This window comes from Micromesistius poutassou, assembly GCF_964030765.1.
Source record: "Micromesistius poutassou genome assembly, chromosome: 19".
NCBI lineage: Eukaryota > Metazoa > Chordata > Actinopteri > Gadiformes > Gadidae > Micromesistius > Micromesistius poutassou.
The window spans coordinates 13,972,524-13,993,068 of NC_140289.1; the positions used below are offsets into that span (position 1 = coordinate 13,972,524).

Below are 20,545 nucleotides of genomic sequence, written 5' to 3' on the forward strand. Positions count from 1 at the left end.
TTTGTTTAGATGTTGTATTTTATCTACGACACCCTCCCAAATGGTCTCCAAACAATTTCCTGTTTAAAAAAAGGAATATGGCGTCACACCATATGATATCCATTTTAGGGACAAAATATTTTGGTTAAGGGTAGCTTTAAAAAATTATGCCTGAACTCCAAGTAGAGATTCACAAGTAGACATCTGGGTTATCAATATGTGCTTGAATAAACAATAATATTCTTGTTTTTATTCAGAATCGCTTGGGACAGTCACACCATATGAGCTTTTTATGATTTGGCTTAAAATTGTGAATAACTGGAAGGTTAATCACATGAATGCTCTGTATATTCATATAAAACAGCATTTTCTGGACGATACTACAATATAAAAAAAAAAAATTCGCGATTATTTACTTATCTTTGCCACTTGGGACCCAAAAAAGGTCATGACATGTCAACCACCCATTTGCAGACGAGCCTTAATGCAAATCCAAGTTATCAGGTGCTGCTCCTAGATGCAGATGTTTGATTCAGAGCAGAAGGACCTCTCTGCCGGTGAGTACCATCTTCAAGTCAGGGAGACTTGGGGGGAGGATTTTTTTTTGTTATGCTCTTTAACGGTAGACTTTTCATTTTTGGACACCTTAGATTAATGTTATCTGTCACTTACGTATAGCTCCATCTCAAAGGATCTATTTGTTTTCACTTTTAATCAAATGTTAATGTAGGTTAATGTAAAGGAATGTATACCTAGTAGTGAGTATTAACTATTGTCTGGGCATCTTGTTTCTCCAGAACCATGGGGTCCAGTCATCTCATCTGCAGTTTCATTGGTAGGTATTCAACACAGCACTAGAGTATTTATCATTATCCAGTTCATTATATTGAAATAATTAAATGTACCTGCCATAACTTTTGACAGTTGACCTCCTATGTTTTTGTGAGCCTGTGTAAGATTACTACCACAAACATAAATTTCATAGATAATATTTGAAGGATATATTCTTGTAAATATAGGCGATAATGGCTGAAGTATTTTAAAGTACTTTTTTTCTCATCAACAGGTGTTGTCGTCCACCTGTGGAAGTCACCTGGATTTTCAGGTATTTATCCAAGAAGTTAGTATTTCAATGTGGTTTGAACACTAGAATGCTACTTGACGATCTGTGGTTTCACACCGTTAAGTTGCAGCCCGCGTTAACGTGGCGTTGAGCGGCACAGCTATTCAGTCTTCAACCTGGCCGCTGGCGAACGCTGAACGCGCAATCGATGGGAACAGCGACGCTCAGTGGGAGCACGGCAGCTGCAGCTCTACTGACCTACAGGCTGGTGGATGGTGGAGGCTGGAGCTGCCTGGTTCTTACAGGGTGTCAGAGATCCAGGTCACTTATAGGAATGTCTTGAGGGAGAAACTCAATGGTCTGGAAATATTCATTGGGAATTCACTGGCGAACAACGGCAACGACAATCCAAGGTAAATCACTGGTGACACCTACTGTACTTCCACACAATACTGGTCGATTCCCAGTCAAAATGTTCTGGGTTTGAATTAAATTGTCTTTGGATTAAAGTGTAAATTACTAAATAGCATATAGTATTATACTCCCAGAAAATAAGTGAACACAACCAGTGCTCTGCTCAAGTATACCTGGACACACATCAGCTACTGTCAAGCCTACCTTCACCAGACTACTGTATCTTCTCTCTTTGTCTCTTTTCCTCAGGTGTGCTATGATCAACGATGACCCAGACTGCTTGACTCAGACTATCAAGTGTTGGGGAATGATAGGAAGGTTTATCAACATCTACAAGGCTAAAACAGGCTACCTGCATTTATGTGAGGTCAAAGTGTATGGAGGTAGGGACCCAGTCCATCATAACATGATCTTCAATGGGGGATGGGTGTACCAGTACCACTGTTGTTCAGCTATCATTGGTCAACATTGAAATGGTGCTGATTGGCCTGTCACGATAACACATTTTGCTGAGCGATAAATTATCCCAGAAATTATTGCGATAAGCAACAATATTGCTGTTTTGTGACCATTTTCAACTAATATAATGATAATGGCATAATAATGCAAGTACAAAGATCAATAAACTGTTATTTCTATAGAATATTTAACACTGGAACTGGAAGACGTTTTAAATATCCAAAATAAATAAACAAAACATCCAAAAACAATAAATGGACTCTCAGTCTATTTTAACAAGAAATGCCTTGAATAAAAATCAAACACAACCAAAAACAATAAATAAAATTTAAATAAAACTACATGAAGTGAACTACACTGTGAGTGCGCACCATTTGCACTGTCCTGTTTGTACTTTGTTGTTGACTAAACGCCCCAGTGACTGTGGACTGTCGGGAAGAGGGAAATGTCCCATGATCTGTTGTATTTTCTTTTTCGCAGCTGGGAAAACTGCATCAGATGATTATGCTTTAGGTGCAGATGCATGTTTGTTGTATGCGCGTTTAGTAGTTAGTTTCACCACAGTCATTCAGTTTGAGCCCGAAGTGCTCCCACACGGCAGCTGTCGTATTCGGCTTTGAAACCAATTCCATCTTCGTTTTTTATTCCTCCAATTCTCAACTAGCGTTTTCTCTGGCTCCTCACGGGGCTCTCATGCTGCACTCTGAGACAGAGTGTGTCTAGTATGTCTATTAGAAAGACGGGCGTAGACAGGCTCTGACTCTGTAACGCCAGGGCTCCGCCTCCCCACAGAGACCATGCAGCTGACAAGTGACTGACACGACTCGAGGGTTAACTCCTCATTACGCCAAGGAAGCGAGAGGGGTCTGTCGAGGCTGATGCTCCGGAGTGAAAACTCTTGTCATCCACTCTCTATGATAGAGAGACACGAGAAAAAAAAAAGCATGCAAATGCATTGCATTAACAATGCCATTGTTAGGGTTTTGTTTCCCTCTCGGGGCTTCCTATTATAACAATGTATGCACTGACAGTATTGTAGTACGCTTTGGGAAAAGCATCCGCCAAAGATCAATTTCTGTGGGTAAGACGAGGGAGGTAGTTAGATATGCTTCTTAAAATGTAAATCACAGTCAATACTAGAAAATGCATTTCCTGCAGAAAATGCAGTGAGTGCTGTACTACAAAGTGAGGTTGAAAATATGTTTTAATATAGCCACATAGATTAAGATGTAAAGAAACGTTAAATGGCTTAAATCAAGTGAAGGGATTTGAACAGAGTTCAAACGTCTAAATGGAGTAAACAATGTAAACTACTAGCTGTAGTAGTAGTAGTAGCTGTAGTAGTAGCTGAAGTAGTAGTAGTAGTCGTAGCTGAAGTAGTAGTAGTAGTAGCTGAAGTAAAAGTGGTACTAGTTGCACAAACGATATGCCATATGAAAGGTATGGTATTGATTGATCGAACATGAAGCACTCCTCAGCTAAAAGGAACTTAGTTAATGTTGTGTTGATTGATGACCGTTTGCACCATTGTACGATCGTGATTCGTTTGAGAATGAGCCGACTCGGCTGAGAACGTGCATTCACGATTTGTTTGAACGAGAACGAGGGAGGAGCCGAGTCTGACCGACTCAGTGACTGAGAATTATGATTCACCGCTACCGGAAATGCGAACGAACGAACAAATGAACGACTCTTCTTGGCAAACTGACCGACGCAAACTGATTCATTCAAACGAATCATGAAATCCACCACTACTCCACATCAGAAAGTTGCGTGTTCAAATCACGTCAAGGTCAGCTGTCTGGAGTCGAACGGTAGCGTGTCTGACTCCAGATCAGAAGGTTGCGTGTTCAAATCACGTCAAGGTCAGCTGATTTACTCTGTATGTTGTGTCAAGCGGTTCCTCAAAATCTGTACAATTTCTCAGATAAAATAACTTTTTATCTCTATTCTGGTGCTCACTAGCTGCAACTGATATGGTTCATTGAAACTCAAATATAAGCCTGAGAATAGGCAGATGGTTCCGCTGTCCCCCCATTGACTTCCATTGCAAAAAATAGTATTTTAAAAGTAGAATATCTCAAAAAGTATAAAGTTTACAAATATGAAAAGTCATTGCCCAAATGTATGGACCTAGACCTTTGTGACAGATGTTGAATGGAATCGATTGGTTCGGTAGTTTTGGCCACATTAATTGCACAAGTTTGGTCGGAGAAGAAGAATAACGGAAAGGGGATATCAAGATTGTGCATTCCTATACACAATACTATACAGTGTATACAACCTGTGGTACATGTACCTCTGGTGGTACACGATGGTACTGCAGGTGGTACGTGGGATTCACTCTTGAACTAGTACAATACTATAACAATATAAATAGCTCATTTAAAATCAATTAAAAATATTCAGTAAATACATTTTTATGGTTTTTCATTATTTTTTTGGACTTTTTTTTGCAATGTAAAGTTATTCCATTGATGTTTTGTGTTGATTTGTGTTTGCTGAATGAACACAAAGGGACTATAGGCAGCATTGCTTACTACATCTTTCCACTGTTTCCCACTAGCCTGAGCCTCATTGCAGTACCATTTGAGGTCTGAGGTTGTCCGCGAATGGTCTTGATGACAATTTAGTCAAAAGTTGGGCACCAACTTTTGTGTGGTGGTCTAAGACACCTCATAGCCCTTCACATAAATTTAGTTCCAGTGTGTAAGTGAAGGTTTAGTCTCTCATGACACTTTTGTAAACGTAAGAGTGTCTGCTATGTCTTAATAGTGGGTGGGGATTAGGTGTCTCACTCAAAAATACATAAAGGGGTACTTCCAGGGCTGAGAGTAGAATTCCTCACCACCACACTGTCTTATGGTTCCCCAGAGTTAGGGTTTCCTCCACCCTCCATCAGCATTCGGGAGATGGGGAGGAACATCACACTGGTGGGGACGCGGCTGTGCTGGTCAGACGCCCTGCTCTACTGCAGAGATTTTCACTGGGACCTGCTGGGCCTCAGGGACCCAGAAGAGCATGAGATGATTGATGAGCTGGTGGCTCGCGCCCCCTTCCCACTAACCAGCCACCTCTGGGTGGGCCTGCGCAGGTACTGGCAAGGCCTTAGTGTAAGGCAATATCGTCTGTCCGTCTACATTAACATTACATTTACATTTACATTTAGGGCATTTAGCAGACGTCTATCACTTTGTCTTATTGAATACCATGTAAATAACAAAAGCTAAATATATGGCCAGATTATTCTTCCTTCCACACCAGTAACTTTCATCTCTTTAAATGTTGGTAGGTCCCTTTCAGGTAGCTCCTGGTTTTGGATGTCTGGAGAACCAATGGACTTCAGCCGATGGGACGAAGGCTCGCACCATTCCAGCCCCTGTGGAGGCGTGTCCAGTGTGGAACCTTCCACATGGAGGCCACGCTCTTGTCAAGAGCATCTGAACTTCATCTGTTCTACAGGTTAGTGTCCACCCTATAGAGCCAGATTATTTACATTAAACATGCAAATGCAAACATGCAAACATGCTTAACCTGCAAAACCACAGACCAGATTGCATGTACTACCTTCACAAGGGAGTCTCATATAAGATCTTCTTGAGGAATCTCCTTTTTCAGTCAACTTTATAACTTTCTGTTTGGGAAAATAAAGGTCCTCATAAGAACTATTCTCAACCTAGGAGTTTGAATGAGTGAAATGAGCTGTAGGTCTTTTCCGCCACTTTCATTAACCTTCTTATATTTCCATAGGTCCGACAGAAGAAGTGAAGAAGTTACACTTCTTTAGTTCTACAAGACAGAATCAAATTCGCTGCGCCTAACTTGGCCTAACTTGGGAACATAGCTGCTGATTCCGAAAGTAGTGACGTTTCTGAATGCTCAGAGCGTGTCTGTGGTAGCTGGCTATCTGTTGGCATTCATCTCTTTGTCTGGCTTAGCTGATTCCACACAGTAGGGTTTTAAAATTTTTCAATTTTTTTTTTCCCCCGCTGGAGTTATAAGAAATGTAGGCAGGCTTGCCTAAGTTAACAGAGAAAACAAAAAATGTTGAGATTTATGGGTCTTTTTGTTATGTTGTTCAATTAAAATCAACCGATCCAAGTAACTTTTTCGACAATATCAATGATGCAATGTGATCTCAAACCAAAACGACAGAATAGGTTGTTTGTTTATGTTGTCCGAAATGATCCACTTGAATGTTTTATTCCCCTATCGACTGTTTGAGCATTATTTCACGAATGTCAAGGTTCTTTCTGCCAAAGAATGGATGACAATCATTCTTTCCCAAGTAGAAAAGGCAACATTTTCAAATAGTTACCGCATTAAAATGTTATTTTAAAACATTTCTAGCATTTATTTAATTTCGTAATCAATAGTCGGTGAATGTATAGGATGTTTAGTATGTTAATTAATGCATTGTTTTCTATTGTTGCCATGGTGATTCATATAGACGCTGCTATCCCTGAAACCACGCAGCTTGCATGTTGTTTGAATCAATATCTTTGCATTGTGCTAGTCACCTGAGCAGCTATGTTATGTGTTATTTTATGTAACTGATGAAGCGTTCAATAAAAGCATAGCTTTATGAGTGAGCCATGGATAAGATATTTATTTGTCTTCTTTGGGACAGACTAGGCCAGTGTGTTTTGTAGATAAAACAGAAATTTATGGAGACTTTGCTTCCGCCGAAAAATCCATTCCAAAGGTTCATTTTAGATATACATTTTGTTGTACAAGATAATCCTAAAAAATGAATGTGGCTTTAAATGTTTTTGAAGCATGAATGCAATCAAAGTAAAAGGCAGAAGCATTCTAAAAGGCTACTAAAATTATAGACACACAATAACTGCTTGTGCACGCTACCTCCGTCCGTCAACGGATGGGCGAGGGCGTGTCTGACGTATGGGGGAGTAGTCTTTGTGGACGCAGCCTGCAGCCAATTAAATCGCCCTCCGCTTAAAGACGGCTTTTTCCTGCGTGTTCCTGCTTGTTGTTATTGCAAAATGGATCCTGTAGTTGCAAGGAGAGTGTTGCCCCTGTACGTGTACAGGGACTGGTCAAACAGAATTGGGCGATTGCCCACAGCAATGATAACTTTCTCCTCCATTGTTAAAGGGGACATATTGTGGTGTTTTCCCAACAAGTAAACATAGTATATGAGTTCCAGAAAACATGTTTTTGGAGCTATGTGCTGGAAAATGTTTTTAGGAAAAAAAATCTTGCCTACCGCTATTTCCTCTGTTTCAGTCCCTTTCAGAACGCGCCGTTTCTGGTGTATGTACCTTTAATGCAAATGAGCTGCTGCCCATTGCATGTGGACACGCCCTGCTCATAAACTGTTACCATGGTTACGGTATGTAACTGTGTAACTGTACGTTCACACCAAAAGCTGTAAAACTTCGACACGCTCGTAGTTGCCGAGCCACAAAAACACAAGATAAGTCACAAGCTCGGTCAATAGAAAAAGAATAATAAGCTTAAATACATGAAACATTGAATAACTAATTAATGGAGAGATTGCTTATATGCTAGACCAGTGGTTCTCAAATGGGGGTACGTGAAGGCACTCCAGGGGGTACGTGAGATTTTAAAATATACATATTTTTTAAAAAGTAGCATCCATGCAAAACTCCTTTAAAGATAATTATTTAATAAATATTTCAGGAAAATATAAGTATAAGTTCATAAAATGAATTTTATATTTAGTAGGCTATTCAATTTCCTTGTCCTTAAAACTGTTATGTTCTTTTAATCCAGAAAAGGTGGCCAAAACAAGATTGCTTTTAACTCACTTTATTTGGTAAAAGTTTTGGTCTATTGTCTATGAAACAAAAGGAGAGGAATTGTATATAACACGCGCAGAGCATCTCTAAACTGAATATCTAACGATACGCTGCCCAAGAGATTCTGTTGTCTAATAGTTAAGATGATGCTTAAATAGACAGGTACGGGTAGATGTCTTCTACGACCTTTAAACCTGCCCACTTCATCTATGTGTGATCCGTTGTTGCCCCCTGTGGCTATGTGAGGATATTACCTCGTTAACTATTGTATGTGTTCGGTGCTGCCCCCTTGTGTCTATGTAAGGATATTACCGCTTAACTACTGTATGTGCTCGGTGCTGCTCCCTGTGGCTATGTGAGGATATTACGGCTGAAATATCTCACAGTACCAAGTTACAATGTCTGAAGTAGTGTCAGAGAAGGTGAAGATGTTCTCTGACATTGACTTACAAGCGTAATAATTTAAAAAGTTGAAAGAGTTGAAAAACGCTGAGAGATAGCCATCATGTCGTTAAAGAGCTGGACGTTTTTAGTTTGATTGGTTTCTGTAGCTGAAAGTATGCAGGAGCAGTTAACTGCAAAAACAGGCAAAGGGAATAAAGAAAACTTAAGAACAGTAGACTAATCTAAGAAGAAAACATAGAAACACAATGGGTGTCGCACAGATTCGCTGCTTGACAAACCTCCAATGACAAAAAAACAGAATGTGAAGGTTAAGTTTGTGTGCTGTGTAACGGATGCAGGAGGTGGAGCTAGAGTGTAACGATGACATAATGGTTCAGCTGTGTAACAGGACCACAAGGTGGAGCTAGAAAGTGTGCATGACTTCTGTGGACAGTCAACGATCTGGTAGCCCAGGCAACCAGATTGTAAATCCACTACAGCAGCAAGGTTTAATCCAAAGGACTTCTTAGCTATATTCGCAGTATTGTCTTTTAGCATTGCTATCATGATTAGTACTAGCATTATTAGCGCTAACTGGCCCAATAAACGTATCATTAAAGCACACAATACAGATGTGCATGTAAACATTTGTATTTGTCATGACGTCAAGGTCTATAGTCGAGCTAAACAATAGGTTTACTCTGAACTATTGCTATTGCATCGACTCTTGTTAGATGGTGGAGACTCAAAAACAAGGGAAAACAGAGCAATATGAAGTTGCAAGTTAAGAGTCAGCAGTGATGACGGTAAAGAGAAAAATGGTTATCTTGATTCATCAACAGAAAGATGTATCTTAATGAGAGAAAGACCTTAGATACCTACATATGTTATTTCCTGAAGTCAATGCACAAGTATATTTGACATTTCCTTGCTATGTTGCTGTCTGTGCTAAAATGTTGTGTATATACAGTACGTACATACATACATATATAAGAGCTATCCAAGGCACTATTAACTCTTCGGACCAGTCAGTCATTTCCACAAACATAATATTGTGTATGAATGTAAATAAAACTCACTGTTAAAGTTTTTAAAAGTAAAACTTGCATTTTGTATGCGGAAGTTATGGGATCTTATTGTGTAATATAAACTATGTCATATGATACAGGAGATGGATTGGGTGAGATTATTTTGAATGAGCTGCACCCCTCACCACACTCTTGCTAAATACTAAAAACATGCTCAGAGACATTCTGATGAGTCAATCTGTTTGTATCAAAAAGTTGGTAGATAAGCAATTATCTTAGTTAGCATAATCCCTTTGAAGTAAGATAATGTGAGTTAGTTTAAACATAAGGTATATAATAAGGAGGTGTGTATTGCTCACTACTAACTTCTGCTATGCTGGTGAAAAATGTCTATCAGAAAGAAAGTGCCTCATCCACAACTGAAGAAGTCAATATGCTGACGTGAGTGACAGGAGGAGGTGAGGTTCAGGAACAATACAAGCACAGCGTTTTAAGGAGCCCCTTATCTGTCCTGCATTCTTCATTCATCGTCAGTCTGCTTCTTGTCTTTACCTTCTCAATCTCTCAGACTGAAATGTAACACATAATATTACCTAAATAATCTCCAAAAGGGATAAGAAGATATTTTGAAAGGAGCATTAATTTACTTCAGGTATGTTGAGTGAATCGACACACGCATGCGTGGACACACGCACGTACACACTGTACAATTTGTACATTTTCACAAATGGCTACTTGTGTGACATCTTAAAGTTCTATATTATTGTGTGTTTGTTCGAGAGTGTGTATGTGGACATAATGCAAGTAAGATATTCTCTTTTCATTTGATGACAGGTCTGTGAGGAGCAGGACTGGGAGAGCGGGAGACGCTGGAGGGGGTGAAGGGGGTGTGTATGTGTGTGAGGTCACACCTCTTGCCTAAAAAGGTAAAGCCAAATGCCCGTGGTCCCAGGCAGCTCTAAAAATAACCCAGGGCCACATTGCCTGACTCAGAAATAGGCTGTTGTCAATGAAACGTGGTTACCGGTCTCCACCCTGTGTTCAGTACACAAGTGTACGGTTCTGATTGCTCGAAGCAAGTTCCATTGGTTACATTTTATTATTTAGTTTTTATTATTTATTATTTATTTAAGTCACATGGAATTCCTGTAGACAAATGGAAGGGGAATGAAGAGATGTACTTAAGGAGACTGATGTGACTATTTTTACCCCCCTGCCCTCCATGCTAAACAACCCCCTTCATTCCACCCTCCTATCTTGCCCTCCTCCGTTCCATAGAGCCCTTCTAATCCCATCACACTCTGCTCCACCTCCACACCCCTAACCACGCCAAGCCCCCGGACCCCATACTCTCCTCAAACTCAACCTAGCTACCCCTTAAACCTCCACTGAGAGACTTCTGGATCCAACACAATACAATTCTACGCTTCTAAGGACAAGCAGGAATATTACTTGAAGAGTGTCCAGAAGATGGATTGACGTTGATCAGTGGAAGCTATACTTTACTCCTCTCTCTCCAGAAGTCAGCACCACACATGGATGGGATGTTGTGTCTCTCTTGACTGCAGGATTTACTTGGTGGAACACAAGGAGTGTGCACAATCTGCTGTAGCAGCTCATTTGTTTGGTGATGTCATCTGACTCAAGGATTTGGAGGTGGATTCTTACCTTGTAAAACCAAAAACAATGACTGAGACAGTTGAAGGTAACGTATGATCAATATGTTCCTTTCACTCACCTCTACAATAATGAAACACCACAGTGCTGCTCAGGATTTGGTGGATGAGTTAGGTGGACAAGCCAATATAAAGATTAAATATATCCCAAGATGTGCCATGATATGATCTGTTTTTTCCAGTACTCTTTATTCGGTTATATGGTACATGGCAGTGTTTTCTTTGAACGACACAATGCACAGTTGAGAGGAGGATATTTGACCAAGCAAATTCAGAATTGTTATCCGTTTTTTAAGTCTCAAGAGTTGTGTTTGCTTAATAGTTGCCTGTAAACTTAACGTAAGTAGATTGGTGAGCTGGAAACATAATGATATATTAATGCCCTTTCTCCATTAAGAATATCAAACAGGATTTACATAGAGAATATCAAATCAAAATCCATAGAAAGTGCAAATACCTTTTTCTAATAGGTTGAGTTGGAAGAGGTAACATTTATTATGCTATTTAAAACTGGGTGAGGTTGTCACACAGAGGTTTCAGCTAACACGCTACAACACTGAGACTGGGTTTGGGAACCACTGTATTCAATACAATTCATTCTGTTTCTATAATTTGCATTTAGAGCATTATTTTACATTTAGGGCATTTAGCAACAGTAACATGTTGTCAGAGGAAGGTGAAACTATATTGCTGTCGGTATATTAAGAATGTTTATAGAACCCAGTGCAAAGCACTAACAATTACTATCAACAATTACACAATTACTATAAATTCTTGATTCTGATCTCCTAATTCAGCCTGCTATCAGACGGCTCAATCCAAGTCTGGTTCCCGTGCTTCTTCAGTCAGGTTATCCTCTTTGGGATGTTACTGTACAACCAACGACCTCATGTTGTAAATCATCAGGCTGTACGGTCTGCTGCCCTGGTCTTTGACAGCTCTATTATGTCTATATAGGTCTGACGCTCTGAATCAAATGTATCAAGAGAGTGTGAGCTTATGGCAAACGCACAATGATACAAGGATACATTCATGTCAACAGAAGCACCCTGTGTTAGCGTACAGAGGGATGAGTAAAACTCCCAGGGGATAGACGATGGATGCACTGTATTTTCTCTTTAAAATACTTTTTAATATGAAATTATCAAATAGGCCTACTGGTATTTTTAGTTTAAACAAATTAAACAATAGTTAAAGTTATCAAATTATACGATAGGTCTGCACCTGATTGGTCAAAACCACTGCTGTGCCAGAAATGAAATTTCAGATTTTTTTTATATTTCAGGTTTTCTGGTTTGTGCAACCAGCCAGTTAAGATTGCTTAAATTGCGACTGGTCACTAGTTCATATCCACTATGATGAAACAGGAATTTGAGAGGAAATTAATAGGGACTGACACTGGGATTATGGGAATAGTGGAGTTAAATAATATAGTCCCTAAAAGTAAGGTTATAGATGATGAGATGAGATAGAGAGATGAGATGAGATAAGTCCATATTTAAGAGTGAAGTTATATAATATAGTCCATATATAAGAGTGGGGTTATATTATATAGTCCCTAACAGTGGGGTTACAGATAAAGTCCATATATAAGAGTGGGGTTATATAGTCCATATACAAGAGTGGGGTTATAGATAAAGTCCATATATAAGAGGGGGGTTATATGATTTAGTCCCTAACAGTGGGGTTATAGATAAAGTCCATATATAAGAGTGGGGTTATATAGTCCATATATAAGAGTGGGGTTATAGATAAAGTCCATATATAAGAGTGGGTTTATATAATATAGCCCCTAACAGTGGGGTTATAGATAAAGTCCATATATAAGAGTGGGGTTATATAGTCCATATATAAGAGTGGGGTTATAGATAAAGTCCATATATATATAATATTGTCCATATATAAGAGTAATATACTCTATATTAAGAGTGGGGTTATATTATAGATCAATTCTATTTATAACTGGGAATATATTATATGTGTGTGTGTGTGTGTGTGTATGTATATATATATATATATATATATATATATATATAGGTTGTACAATATAGGTTGTATAATATAGCCCCTAACAATAGTGGGGTTATATACTTGACATGTAACATGTTTTAGATTATGAGGAATAATTTACATCATTCAGCTAGAGATTCAGATATTATAAGAGATTGAATAGATAAATTAATAGCATTTTAGAAAATAACCTTTTTTTTCAACAGAAATATGTTGTGCTTTGTTGTGTGTTTTACGATGTGTATTCGTGTGTAACACGTGTAACCACCCAGGCTGAGGTCTCTTAATGAACACAAACTACTCAACAAAACAGTTCATATTATTACTCTTATCATAGTTCATGTTTTTTTTATATTACCTGTGCTCACTCAAGTCAAATTATTTCTATGTGATTGCTAATTCTGATATCTTGTATCAAGCAGAGAACAAAGTGAGGATTGCACTGAGTGTTAGTTAGTGTAGACGTGTTGCTAAGCCATCTGACTCAGCTGTAACAGGATCCCCCTGGGGGGGGTTGAGGAGAGACGACAGGTGGAGCCCCCCGCTCCGTCTCGTTGTGACACAGCCCCTGTTGCCCCCACGATGGACTAGAGAGATCAAACCTCTCACTGCCACAATGGTTCACTGTCAAATAGCAGATTATTTTATTATTTAAAAAAAAAATATATATATATATATATAAAAAGCTGATCGTATTCTAAAAAAATACATAAAAGTACACAAAATAGTGCATAGCAAAGCATATAATGCCTTCCAAGTATAGTTTTATTATATTATATACATCAATATTTGTTTGAAAAATCCAGTCAGACACAATCATTTGTGATGGTGGTTTATGATGACAGGGTCACTGTACTGTCACTGTACACTCTCTCTCTGTGTGGTATAAATAAGGTAGCCTGGTATTTCTGTCATGTTAAAGGACTGTACTGGTAATTTCACATTCATCGCCATGTATTTGTGTCCATGTTCATATATCCTGTTTGGTTTAAGTTGCTGTCTTCCTGCTGGAAGACACTTTCAATCGAGTTTGCCACTGCCTTTATGTGGGACACAACGGCTTCTACTTCAACTTCAAAGCACTTTATTTGTCCCCAGGGGGCAATTTAAAAAGGTGCATTACAGTAGCTTAAGGGACACAATCAACTAACATAAGCAGCACGCATACTGCACAATCAACCAACATACACATTTCACAGACACACTGCACAAACACATAGCACGCACATCATCATTCAACACATAGTAGTAGTTTTAAAGTTTTTAAAGTTTTTAAAGTGCTTCCTTAGTGCTTCAATTAAAAAAAAAAAGTGCACATAAAAGGCAATTCTAAACATATTTTCATGAGTCAGTGATCATTAATAAGCTGGACAGCCCTCGAGATGAAGGTTGCCTTCCTCCTGGACAGCGGAGAGCGGACAGCGGAGTCTGCGTCTTGAGGGGAGCCAGGATGTGAGAGGGGTCCTGAATAATCCTGCGTGCTACCTTTACAGTCTGTTGGTCACAGGGCAGTGAGAGTTCGGACGGGCTGCTCAATAATTTTTGAGCAGACCTTAACCACACTCAACAGGCGGTTTCTGTTTTGCAGGGTGATGGAGTGGAACCAGCGAGTGAAAGAGAAGGTTATTACATTTTCAATGAATGCGTAGTAGAATGTGGTGAGAATGTCTTTGTTAATCCCAAATGACTTCAACTTCCTGAGTAGGTACTGTAGGTACCTGAGTAGGCACTTTTTAAGGATTTCCTCTGTGATAGAGGAAAACCTGCACTTCTGCACTTCAATATGAGTGATGAGTGTGGAGTTCCTGGATAATAAAAGCTAGCTACAACAGGTTAGCTGGTTCCTCTGTGTTAGTTGTTTTCCCATCAAGTTATCAAGTATATATATATATATATATATATATATATATATATATATATATATATATAGTCTGCCCTGTTGGTTCTGTTTGTCTTTACTTTAGCGTCTATTTTTGTTCATTAGTACTTTGTATTTTTATTGTATTTTATCCTGTTTTCCACTGCTGCTGGGCTGTTGCAACAAATTAATTTCCCCCCAGGGGATTAATAAAGTTATTATCTATCTATCTATCTATCTATCTATCTATCTATCTATCTATCTATCTAAAACATGCATGTGTTCCCCATCTAACAAGAAAATATCTAAATGTGTATTTCCTTTCTGTCTGCTCCTCTTCAGTTCGATCGTCTACGACCACGATGGTGATCGATGGTCGGGGCGGGGATGGCTCCTCACGCTCGGCCCCAAAGAAGAGCTTCATGGATCATTTCTACGCCACCTTCAGCTCCCCCATAGCCTGGGTGCTGGTGCTGGCCCTCATCATCACCTGGTCCTGCGTCTTCGTCATCGTGTTTGATATGATGGATTATAAGACCCTTTCAGGTATGATGTGGTGGTGAGGACCACCAGGATGCAGAGCTCGTTGTGTTCTGTGTGAAGGTGGCACAAGAGAAACATGAGCAGGAATTGTGACGCAGACATTGTTTAAATGGAGGCCTTGGCTTGACAATGTTCTCTGATTTAAGATACCTTATTCTGGCCAACTGTTGATGGGCACATTCACATATTCACATATTTCACAGAGAAGATGAATGCTAACGTGTATCAAAGTGAATAAATATAATTATACTATTTTAAATATTGGGACTTTTATAATGATATAAACATTTCAGATGACGGACCTACAAGGATCAGGGAAGGTAGTTGCAACATCTCACAGCATCAGTATTTCTGTAATACAGTGGTCATCCAACACACCCCTGCTCTGGGACATTGGACATATTTACTAAGATGTTCAAAACAAATTTTGTTAAAAAGCTAACTTTGTGTGCGGTCATATTGCAACTGAAACAAAGGCCTTGTTTCCATGACTGTAATAAAAGTTGTCAGATTGTGATGTAAAGATGCAGACGTTGTCAAAACCACCTCCAGAGGTAATGTCCTTTAAGTTAATCTAGACTGACCAACAGTCAGGGCAGCTTCTGGCTAGATGCGGACTGGTATATTAACTCCCATGTCTTGTGACCCATCCTATTTTCTAGGAATATTTTAATGTAAAATGCATTTTGTTTTTTAAGAGATGCCTATGTATTTTTGGCCTATTCTTTTCTATAGGTCTGTGTCCATGTCACGTGACAAGTTTTTGTCTGCTTAAACAAACAAGATGGCTGAATTATTCTCAGTGGAAAATTATTATTATTTACTCTTTGGATTTTATTATGATAATTTGATTCATTTTCCGAAACATGCACGCATATATCCTGTATTTAATACATGAACATGAACATGTTATATGAACACAATATTCTGAACAATCCCCGAAAATATTGATTCAAGGTTCCTGTGATAGGAGCGGGAGGATGAGGAACATGTATATATTGATAGCACAGTTCACGTTGCTTGCATTACGTTCTATGTAAAGGTTAATTTACACAAACTCAGATGAGGATTTATCACCTTAATAGAGCACTTAACAAATTTTCCTAATCTAAAGACAAATGCCAGCTTTTACAACAAACCATAGTGCACTAATGTCCATAATAACGTTGATAAAATAACAACATAACGTGACAGCTGAGCTGCCCATTGGTCTGTCTTTGGCCTATACTAGGTTGGGATAGCTAGGGAATAGACACATATACTAAGGTGTGCCGGACACAACAGCGCCTCACGAGTGCCGCCGAGGCAATGTGAGATATATATGTGAGAGGTTATTATTCATGCTCGGTGTGTTTGACTATTTCTGTTGTTGAGTGCAATTATCAAAACCCATTTTAATGCTCAGTGGAAAGTGCAAAATATTGCATTTTCCACTGAGAATATATCAGTCATCTTGTTTGTTTGTGCAGAAAGAAACTTGAGTCACGTGAAATGGACTCAGGCCTATAGAAAAGAAAAGGCCAAAAACACGTAGGCATCTCATGTTAGAGCCATTATTGTGAAACTCAATCATAAGTCGTTGTGTCATCATTCAGAACAGTACTATAAATACAATAGACATTGTCTGTATACTGTCTTTCTCAAATGTCAGTATAAGGCCCTGTCCCAATTCTCCCCCTTCCCCTAGATTTGAGCCCTAACCCTAGATTTTGCGCGTTCCCGCAAAGGGGTAGGGTGTCCCAATACTTAGAAGGGGGAGTGCCTATTTTCCCTTAAAATCAACCTTTGAACGCTATCCAGCTCGGGAGCTGACTTGCAGCTAAGGGCACTCAAAGCAAGTGTTCTTGTTAGGGGGAGAGAAATGGGACTGGGACTGAAGTGTATTATTTTCTCTGTATTTTCTCTGTTTAAATGTACTCGTTATCAAGACTGTTGGAAGGTTGCAAATGCGTGTGACACATCCAGACCATGTGTAACGTCACACAAGGGGCCACAATGCCAAGCGGAACACGTCATGGTTGGGGGTAAAAATAGAACAGGTGGTTTGCATGATTTGGAATGGGACTTAAAGGCCTCCAACATTAAGAAAACATTATATTTGGCACAGATAGACATAAAAGTATATATACGCATATACACAATGTTTTACTAAAATCCACAAAAGCTTGTTTTTCTGTTATATTTGTATGTTTACAGAAAACATCTTCCAATACTCTTCTTAGCATAGCAGCCTCAATAGGAATGGAACCCCTAACCCAGAACTCCCTAGAAGACGAGATGTTATATCTCAATGGGACCTTCTTGGATAAATAAAGGTTGAATAACCCTGTTGAGCAAGAAAGAGCCCAAACCTTACCTCCTAACAACCACAACCCTTCTTGTTTCTGTCACAAATTATGCTAAGTTTTATTTTCTCTCATTTTATAGCTTTATAATATATTACATCAAATAATATCTATATTTTATATTGACTGAAATTCACTACTACTATTTTTTTAATTAAATGTTTAATGATTATTTCATGATAACTGCACCTTATTTCCTAACATAGCAGCCCATCTTACACAACTATATTGTGCTACAACCTCTAATGTTTCATCCTTTAACTTCATTCATTATTCATTATTGGCCCGCATGATTCATGAAATCATGGTTTACTCTTCTGTCTGTCTCTAGATTTTTAATTCTAACCATGTTTACTATTCATGCCTCATTTTCCTAACGCCTTTGTTTGTGTTGTTGCTGTGTTGTATTGTGTCTTCTTTCCTACTAGGTCCCCCTCCTGCCATCAGGAAAACTTTAAAGGATACAGAGCATAGAGGCAAGGCACCCCAAGGAGACAGGCCTACACAGACAGGCCTACAGACAGCCCTATAGACAGCCCTACAGACAGGCCTACACAGACAGCCCTACAGACAGGCCTACACAGACAGGCCTACAGACAGCCCTATAGACAGCCCTACAGACAGGCCTACACAGACAGCCCTACAGACAGGCCTACACAGACAGCCCTACAGACAGACCTACACAGACAGGCCTACAGACAGCCCTATAGACAGGCCTACACAGACAGCCCTACAGACAGCCCTATAGACAGCCCTACAGACAGGCCTATAGACAGCCCTACAGACAGGCCTACACAGACAGGCCTACAGACAGGCCTACAGACAGGCCTACAGACAGGCCTACACAGACAGGTCTACAGACAGGCCTACACAGACAGGCCTACAGGCAGGCCTACAGACAGGCCTACACAGACAGCCCTACAGACAGGCCTACAGACAGGCTTACATAGACAGGCCTACACAGACAGCCCTACAGACAGGCCTACAGACAGGCTTACACAGACAGCCCTACAGACAGGCTTACACAGACAGCCCTACAGACAGGCCTACAGACAGGCTTACACAGACAGCCCTACAGACAGGCCTACAGACAGGCCTACAGACAGGCCTATAGACAGCCCTACAGACAGGCCTACACAGACAGCCCTACAGACAGCCCTACAGACAGGCCTACACAGACAGCCCTACAGACAGACCTACACAGACAGGCCTACAGACAGCCCTATAGACAGGCCTACACAGACAGCCCTACAGACAGCCCTATAGACAGCCCTACAGACAGGCCTATAGACAGCCCTACAGACAGGCCTACACAGACAGGCCTACAGACAGGCCTACAGACAGGCCTACAGACAGGCCTACAGACAGGCCTACACAGACAGGCCTACAGACAGGCCTACAGACAGGCCTACACAGACAGGTCTACAGACAGGCCTACACAGACAGGCCTACACAGACAGCCCTACAGACAGGCCTACAGACAGGCTTACATAGACAGGCCTACACAGACAGCCCTACAGACAGGCCTACAGACAGGCTTACACAGACAGCCCTACAGACAGGCTTACACAGACAGCCCTACAGACAGGCCTACAGACAGGCTTACACAGACAGCCCTACAGACAGGCCTACAGACAGGCCTACAGACAGCCCTACATAGACAGGCCCAGCACAGCTGATGCTTGATAACCACTAACATGGTTGTATGAACACCAAATTTGGAAACAAGGAACTGCTCATAATAACATGCATTGTTTGAAGTGTATAACAAGGGTATGGTCAATCTTTTGACATCATCTATCTATATTTAAATAAAAACACATCTATCAATATCAAATATATAGATAGATAGATATATCAAACCATTAAATATTTATCAGTTGTACAGGTGGAGTAGCTGATTATTAGTTTTTAATATTCTACAGGAACTCTGCCTGATTAGATTAACTACACCCAAACCGATCAACGATCAACCTTACACACAATCCCACAACCTCACAGAGCCATGTTGTTGTACCAAACTCCAGTAGTCCAGGCAAAGTAACACATTTTAGAGCCAAAAATAGAACTAATTGTAAAAAAAAAAATTCAGCATAGATTATTTCTATGAGGTGTCCAGAAAAACATACTAAAAGTCCTAAGAAATCCTAGTTGAGGAAATATGTTTAATTCTCATCAATCCAAGATGTGTGCCAGTAAGGCCAGACAATACACCCCAATGGGGCTATTTTTTTCCTTTACTCCTATCAAAATAACACTTTATACAATGAAATTATCCGTGAAAAGTAACATCTTTGTTTTACAAGTTTCTTGGAAAAATCTATTTAAATATGCAAATGAGCTCAACACTTGGCCTAATTGATTTATGACCAAGAAGCCATAGTAGAAAAAACAGGGGCCAAATAACTAACACATTCATGTCCATTCAGTAAGTTAACCTATGCATAAACACAATAAATTTGAAGCCACTTGCCACACTTACCTGGGTCATTTGCCACAAAATGACTAATATTGACCTTAAGAATTGATCACAATCTTGCCTCCACTTGCTTACTAAATTATTAATTTTTATTTGCCAAGAAGCCTTACCTAATGACAGTGGTATTTGGTATTGTTGGTAAGATTACGAGATTACAGGCAGAAGTCATTCTTACCAACTAAACGATTCACTCTCACACAGAAGACAGATGAAAAACCAGATAGACACACTTTCCAGACATTCCAGCTCTTTAAAAAGAATTTTGCCAGACACCAAAACTGCTTCTCTTTTTTTTAGTTAGCAAGTATTTCAGACCAGGCGGGCCACACATCAGACTTCCACCATTTGTAAAGTAGCTTTGCAGTGTTATGAAAAGCTAGCAACAGCAATAATATTGGTAGTACCCTGGCAGGTACTACCAAGCCAGGCAGTTTTCAGGTTAGAGGCCAGTCTAAAAGCAGCATTGCCATCACCCATTGGCAGTAGGATGATTGGATGAAGATTGGGCTGATGTATTTGTCATA

General features: G+C 39.8%; 2 protein-coding genes across 2 annotated transcripts in view; both read left to right on the top strand.

Annotated features, from left to right (window-relative positions):
- Positions 1-496: 496 nt before the first annotated feature.
- LOC311364346 (fucolectin-3-like) lies at positions 497-5,382 on the top strand (the record flags this gene model as incomplete). Its single annotated transcript, XM_084484323.1, has 5 exons — positions 497-536; positions 1,167-1,455; positions 1,706-1,839; positions 4,796-5,009; positions 5,208-5,382. 5 exons carry the CDS (start codon positions 497-499, stop codon positions 5,380-5,382), a joined length of 852 nt encoding a protein of 283 aa, XP_084340449.1.
- A 4,953-nt stretch (positions 5,383-10,335) lies between these two features.
- The window catches only part of LOC311364347 (uncharacterized protein), a 40,932-nt gene continuing 30,722 nt past the window's right edge, over positions 10,336-20,545 (top strand). Inside the window, exons 1-3 of the mRNA XM_084484324.1 lie at positions 10,336-10,815; positions 14,997-15,200; positions 17,971-18,018. Of these exons, the coding sequence (XP_084340450.1) occupies positions 10,797-10,815; positions 14,997-15,200; positions 17,971-18,018 (271 nt within the window). The 5' untranslated portion in view covers positions 10,336-10,796. The remainder of the gene's footprint in view (positions 10,816-14,996; positions 15,201-17,970; positions 18,019-20,545) is intronic.